This window comes from Otolemur garnettii, unplaced genomic scaffold (genome assembly GCF_000181295.1).
Source record: "Otolemur garnettii isolate 467f Iridium unplaced genomic scaffold, OtoGar3 scaffold00091, whole genome shotgun sequence".
In the NCBI taxonomy this organism is placed as follows: Eukaryota; Metazoa; Chordata; class Mammalia; order Primates; family Galagidae; genus Otolemur; species Otolemur garnettii.
Window position 1 is genome coordinate 3539906 of NW_003852486.1, and position 6700 is coordinate 3546605.

General features: G+C 47.5%; 1 protein-coding gene across 4 annotated transcripts in view; it reads right to left on the minus strand.

Moving 5' to 3' along the window:
• Nucleotides 1-6670, minus strand: part of RRNAD1 (ribosomal RNA adenine dimethylase domain containing 1) — an 11879-nt gene extending 5209 nt beyond the window's left edge. Inside the window, exons 1-5 of one of the 4 annotated variants that reach the window (XM_012808640.2) lie at nucleotides 6353-6670; nucleotides 3307-3431; nucleotides 2963-3155; nucleotides 799-861; nucleotides 423-566 (exon numbers count right to left, since the gene is read on the minus strand). In XM_012808640.2, the coding sequence (XP_012664094.1) occupies nucleotides 423-566; nucleotides 799-861; nucleotides 2963-3155; nucleotides 3307-3431; nucleotides 6353-6463 (636 nt within the window). In that variant the 5' untranslated portion in view covers nucleotides 6464-6670. Of the gene's footprint in view, nucleotides 1-422; nucleotides 567-798; nucleotides 862-2962; nucleotides 3156-3306; nucleotides 4244-5771; nucleotides 5787-6352 lie in introns of those variants that run through there. The other 3 variants (XM_003795242.3, XM_023516388.1, XM_012808638.2) reach the window with 3 other exon arrangements.
• Nucleotides 6671-6700: the final 30 nt, after the last annotated feature.

Below are 6700 nucleotides of genomic sequence, written 5' to 3' on the forward strand. Positions count from 1 at the left end.
ACAGGTGCCTGCCACAATGCCTGGCTATTTTTTGACTGCAGCCATCAGTGTTTGGCAGGCCCAGGCTGGATTTGAACCCGTCAGCTCAGGTTTACGTGGCTGGCGCTTTAGCTGCTTGAGCCACAGGCGCCGAGCCAAATCTTTTCATGTTTAAGATCCAATTTTCTTCTTTGTAATGAGATGAATATCCACTTCTTAGGTTGTAAGAAGCACTATCAAAGTGGAAAGTACCTGTGATGAACAAGTGCCTTTGGGAGGTAAGGAAGCTCTGCAGAAGGGGGAACCTTGAGAACAAGGTAATAGAAAAAGGGACCACATCCCCTTAAACTGAGAAACTTTAAAGAGAGAACTTAGTTGCTGTGCACAGCTCCAGCCAAGCAGATCCTGTGGCTGCAGTGCAGGTGTGGGAAGAGGCAGTCTACCTGGGGGTTCCTCTTCTCCTCTTTCTTCAGAGCCTGCAGGAGTTCCTGGTCCAGGTGCTGGGCTCTCTCCACCAGTCGCTGGTCCCCTTCAATGCTTTTCACCATCAGCCCCAGTCCCAGAGACATGAAGCGAGAGAGATGGCCCTGGAGTCATGATAGGAAGGACAGAGACAGCCTTGTTCAGTGCCCTGTCCACTGTCACCCTCCCAGTCTGGCCTAGGCTCCTGGGTCCCAGGCCTCACAGAATGCTTAAGTTCTGCCCTGCCTGGTTCCACTTTTCAGCACTGACCTCCCTGGGCCTGTGACCAGATAATCAGCCTTCCAGTTGTTCTATCCCCTTGACTCAAATAAACACCATGTTAGAGGTCGGGCTTACCTGGCCAGAGCCCACATCCACAACCTGGGTGCAGCCTGTGAGGTCACTCAGCTTCTTCACCAACTGAAAGAGGAGGGAGCAAATGTTTCCTGACCACTGGTTCTCCACTCCTGAGGCAAACACCCATTATGGTGGATGAGCCAAAGATGACAGAGGGATGTAGAAACCAAATAGGGATGAGGGTGGGTTCTGACCTCCCCCGCCCAGGTTCAGGCCATTTTCTTTGTTCTTTAGTTGACTGAATCCCTCCACAGAGCCCTGCTATAAAGCCACGAGCATATTGTGGAGATGTGAGAACAAGAATAGGATCATGATATATACCCAGTTGCCAACCCACCCCACAAAATAAAAAAAAGAAAGCCTCAGGATATGATTATGGATGTCTGCTGAGGTATGCTCCCTATAAGGCAGTGACTTCTTTCTTTTTTTTTTTTTTTTTTAAGAGACATAGTCTCATTTTGTCACCCTCGGTAGAGTGCCGTGGCATCATAGCTCATAGCAACCTCCAAGCTCCAGCCTCCCGAGTAGCTGGGACTACAGGTGTCCTCCACAATGTCTGGCTATTTTTTTGTTGCAGTTTGGCTGGGACCATGTTCAAACCCTCCACCCTTGGTATATGGGGCTGGTGCCCTACTCACTGAGCCACAGGCGCCGCCCAAGGCAGTGATTTTCAACTGGTATGCCATGAGAGGATCTTAGGTGTGCCACAAAAATTTTTAAAGATCATTAATTATTTTTGAAAAAGGCCAGGCATTGTGGCTCATGCCTATAATCTTAGCACTCTGAGAGGCCAAGGCAAGTAGATTGCCTGAGCTTGGGAGTTGGAAACCAGCCTGAGCAAGAGTAAGACTCCATCTCTAAGGTTCAGTGTGGTGGTTCATGCCTATAATCCTAACACTTTTCTTTTTTTTGAGACAGAGTCTCACTATGTCACTGTTGGTAGAGTACTGTGGCATCCTAGCTCACAGCAACCTCAAACTCTTGGGCTTAAACAATTCTTCTGCCCCAGCCTCCCAAGTAGCTGGGACCATAGGTGCGCTGCCATAATGCCCAGCTATTTTCTTGTTGCAGTTGTCATTGTTATTCAGCCAGCCTCGGTGCATGAGGCTGGCGCTGCAACCACAGTCCTAACACTTTGGGAGGCTGAGATGGGTGGATAGCTTGAGCTCAAGAGTTTGAGATCAGCTTGAGCAAGAGCAAGATCCCATCTCTAAAAATAGCCAGGGATTGGCCGGGCGTGGTGGCTCACGCCTATTGTCCCAGAGCTGTGGGAGGCCGAGGCCAGTGGATCACCTGAGCTCAGCCAAGTTTGAGACCAGCAGAAGACCAGCCTGAGGCAGAATGAGCCAGAGTGAGACCCCATCTCTACCACAACAAAAAGACAGCCGGACCTTGTGATCCCAGCTACATGGGGGGCATAAGAACACTACAGGAGGAAGAAGTAAAAAAAAAACAAAAACAAAAAAAAAACAGGCATTGTGGCAGGTTCCTATAGTCCTAGCTACTCAGGAGGCTGAGGCAGGAGGATTGCTTAAGCCCAAGAGTTTGAGTTTGCTGTGAGCTATGACACCACAGCACTCTACCAAGGGTGACCAAGTAAGACTATCTAAATAAATAAATAAATTTTGAAAGAAGTTGAAAGCAGGCCGGGCGCAGTGGCTCACACCTGTAATCCTAGCACTCTGAAAGGCCAAGGTAGGTGGACTGTCTAAGCTCACAGATTTGAGACCAGCCTGAGCTAGAGGGAGACCCCAGCTTTAAAAATTGCCGGGCATTGTGGCAGGCGCCTGTAGTCCCCTCAGGAGGCTGAGGCAAGAGAATGGCTTGAGCCCAAGAGTCTGAGGTTGCTGTTAGCTATGACATCATGGCACTCTACCAATGGCAACAAAGTGAGACTCTGTCTCCAAAAAAAGAAAAAAAAAGAAGTTCAAAGCACAGTAAGTATATTCTTTTTTTTACTCTTTTTTTTGATCAACATAATCTAAGTGTGCCGCAGAAATTTAACTATAGGTTCAAGGATGCTGTGAGTTAAAAAAGGTTGAAACACACTACTTTAGGGTCTTTGGTCCTGCATGTGAGGTCAGGGGCATACATCTTCATGACCCACAGGTCTGAGGAGTTCCTAGGCTTTCAGACATCATCTATATACCAGTCATCACCTCACCTCTCCCAGCCTCCGGATCTCATGCTGCTTCTTGGGCCTGACATGCTTCCGGAATGGAGCCGTTAGTCGGGAGCTCTGGCTGGGGTTCTCCAGGAACTCTGAGGGGGTGTGAAAGCCAGGCGTCCGGGTAAAGGCCAGGGATGTGGCCGTGGACTTCAGAGCCAGCAGAGTGAGTGGCCACACCGACCTGTACCTAAGATAGTCCAGCCCAGGCCTCCGGTGAATAGTCCCATCATATCCTGAACATACCAGTTTACAACCCAGGGCCCAGGAAGACATCGTAAGGCTCAGTAACAGCCCACTGCAGGGCTCAGTTCCCTAGCACAAGACCCTCTCATCCATACCTTACCACCTCCCCTTCCCCAGGCATCCCCAGCAGCAGTGTAGCCAGTTGTGGCGGGTTCAGTCCATCCAACGCTGCCTGCCATGAGTCAGGCAGTGTACCCCACAGGTTGTCTGTGAAAAATTCCTGCAGGAGAAGAGGAGAAACAATTATTGGGCTACTACCATTCCTATTATTTCCTGTGCCACTCTTATCTCCCCAAGGACCACTGGCTGTAGCCAGCAGGTACTTCCTACGCATCCAAGTCAGCTCTTCTCTGAAGTCTGCTCCAGCCCCCACTCCCCAGCTCAGGTGGCTGACTTCTGCTCCTTTGGTGCCCAGACTACATTCTGGACACACCTTTCCTTTTAGCAATTTCCCCAATTATTTTTGTCTGTTTGCTCTACTCAACTAAACTTCTTAAGGGAAAGGATGATGTCTTCTTCACATGTGTATCCCTAACAATTACCAGAGTGATTGACAAATAGTATTAGTGAATTGCCACGTAGCAGCCTGTTGCTATTTTGTGTCAGACATACAATATTGTATATTTTTATTCATTTGTTTGTTCATCATAGTTTAGGAGGCTTTGTTTTGGTTACACACCAAGCTCTGTTCTAGCCTCAGCAGATACAACAGTGAACCAGAGATAAGATTCTTACTTTTGCAGTTTCCATTAAATTTTTTTTTTTCAGGTAACATCAAATGCCAGACAGACAATAAAACCCCAATGAGCAATGTAATGGAGAGTTTGGGAAAGGGTTATGAGGGAAGACTTGTTTGAGGAGCTGACAATTGAGCTGAGACTTGAATGAATAGGAAAGCAGGCATGTAAAGAAAATAGAAGTAATAGCTAACATTTATATAATATTTTCTATGCCAGGACATGTGGCATGTTTTAATGTGCTTAAAATAATCCTACAAAGTAGGTATTATTATTATTATTAATAGTTTTTGGCCAGGGCTGGGTTTGAACCCACCACCTCCAGTATACGGGGCTGACACACTGCTCCTTTGAGCCACAGGTGCCACTCTAAGGTAGGTATTATTTTTATCCCCCATTTTACAGATGAAAAAACTAAGACACACAATGAAATAACTTGATCACATCAAAAAGCTGGTAAGTAGCAAACTAGGATTTGAAAACAATTTTATTCTCGAGTCGTTGCTCCTTTTTTTTCTTTAAATGTGAGACAGAGTTTAACTCTGTTGCCATAGCACCCTAGGCAGGACATGTGGCATGTTTTAATGTCAGCCTAGCTCACAGTAACTTCAAACTTCTAGGCTCAAGTGATCCTCCTGCCTCAGCCTCCAGGGTAGCTAGGACTATAGATACACACAACTATAAGCTAGTTTTTCTATTTTTTAATTGAGATAGGATCTCGCTCTTGCTCAGGCTGGTCTCCAACTCCCTCCTGCCTTGGCTTCCTAGAGTGCTAGATTACAGGAGTCAATGCACTGGCTTAGAGTCCTTGCTCTTCCTATTACCTTTTTGCAGAGAAAAAAGATTTCAGAGTAAAAGCCAAGATGCCTGCCATATTTCTGTAACAGAAATCAGGCCAGTGTAGATACAGCATGTAGAAATGTGGGGCTGGGCGCAGTGGCTCATGCCTGTAATCCTAGCACTCTGGAAGGCTGACGTGGGTGGACTGCCTGAGTTCACAGGTTCAGACTGAGACCAGACTGAGCCAGAGTAAGACCTCGTCTCTAAAAATAGCCAGGCACCTGTAGTCCCAGATACTCAGGAGGTTGAGGCAAGAGAATCACTTGAGCCCAGGATTTTGAGGTTGCTATAAGCTATGTCACCAAAGCACTCTACCAAGGGTGACAAAGTGAGACTGTCTCAAAAATAAATAAGAGAGAGAAATGTGGAAGAGGCAGTGGGGGGTGGGGGTCAAACCATGTAGGGCTTTATAGGGAATGATAAGGAACTAGGATTTCATCAAAGCCCCTAGAAAGCAAGGGAGTGCCATAATTAAATTTACATTTTAAAAATATGAATCTGGCTGGTCAGTGAAGAACTGGTTATAGAAGGGCATAAGTAAACACAGATGTTTGGAAGAGGTTCAGAATCCTCTATTGCACAGGTTCACAGAGATAATGGTAGCTTGGCTGAGGATGTAGAAATGGAGATAGAGCCGAATGGATAAACTTGAGATCTATTCTGAAAGCAGAGCCAAGAGGATTTACTGAAGAATTGGATTGTGGATCAATGAAGGAAAGAGCTGAATCAAGGATGGCTTATTCTAGTTTGGGGGTCTGAACAATTCAATGGATGATGGTACCATTTACTTATTATTTCATTTATTCTTCATGATGATCCCTTTCACTAGGATAAATTACAGTGATGTCATCATAGCTCACTGCAACCTCACACTCCTGGGCTCAAGCCTTCCTCCTGCCTCAGCCTCAAAGTAGCTGGGACTATCGGCATGTACTACCAAGCCAGGCTAATTCTTCTATTTTTTGTAGAGACAAGGATCTCACCCTTGCTCAGCCTGGAGCTGCCACCTCGTCCCACCCCCACCGAGCTCCCGCCACCTTGGCACCTCCCCCCACCTTGTCCTCTCAAAAGTGTTAGGATTACAGGCGTGAGCTGTGGTGCCCTTCCAGTTGAGGAAAACAGGATGGTTGAGGAGTGGTGGGAGGGGAGCCTAAGGTTAACATAGTAGGGGAGACAGGATTTTAGTTCAAGTTTGTCTGATTCCAAAGCTAGAGCTGTTGACTACATCGCAACCCAGAAAACCAGGAATTTATTCAAAGTTTGGATGAATATGTGTTTTTGGAACATCTCACATGGTCCTGGAAGAGTTCCGCATTAGTTGCAGCATGGTTCAAATGTCCCTGTCTTTTATTACCTTCGATTTAGGAAGGTTACCAACACAATCTAGATATCAGAAACATTAATGTTTATGTCAGTTTTTAAAAAGGGGAGCAACCCTGTTTTAATCCCTTTTTGTACAAAAGACAAGAGATCAGAGGCTAAATCTCCAGATTCCCTCCCTGCCGTTGAGCACCCAGCCAACCACACGAGCAGGGTCACCCGCCCCAAAGTCTGGTGGCCTCACGATGATGTAGGCGTCCAAGATTGGACGGCAGAGAGCCAAGACGCGGGTGAGGTTAACTGCTAGCTGCCTCCTCTCCTCGAGAGACAGGTGGCGGGCTGAGACGCCCGGCATCCCGAAGTCCAGCAGGCCGCGCAGGCAGCGAGGAAGGATCCAGGGTCAGCACTACGCGGTGCCGGGCCCTGTGCCAGGCTCAGCTCTGCAGGAAGAACGGGAAGAGAGAGACTTGAGTTTGGGGCCCCGCCTTTCCGGGACCCGGCAACTGAGCAGAAGAGCTGAGGCGCCGGTCTGATGTCACAGGCCGCGACGCATCACAGCGTGAAGGTGTCAGTATCTGAGACAGGCGGTGGG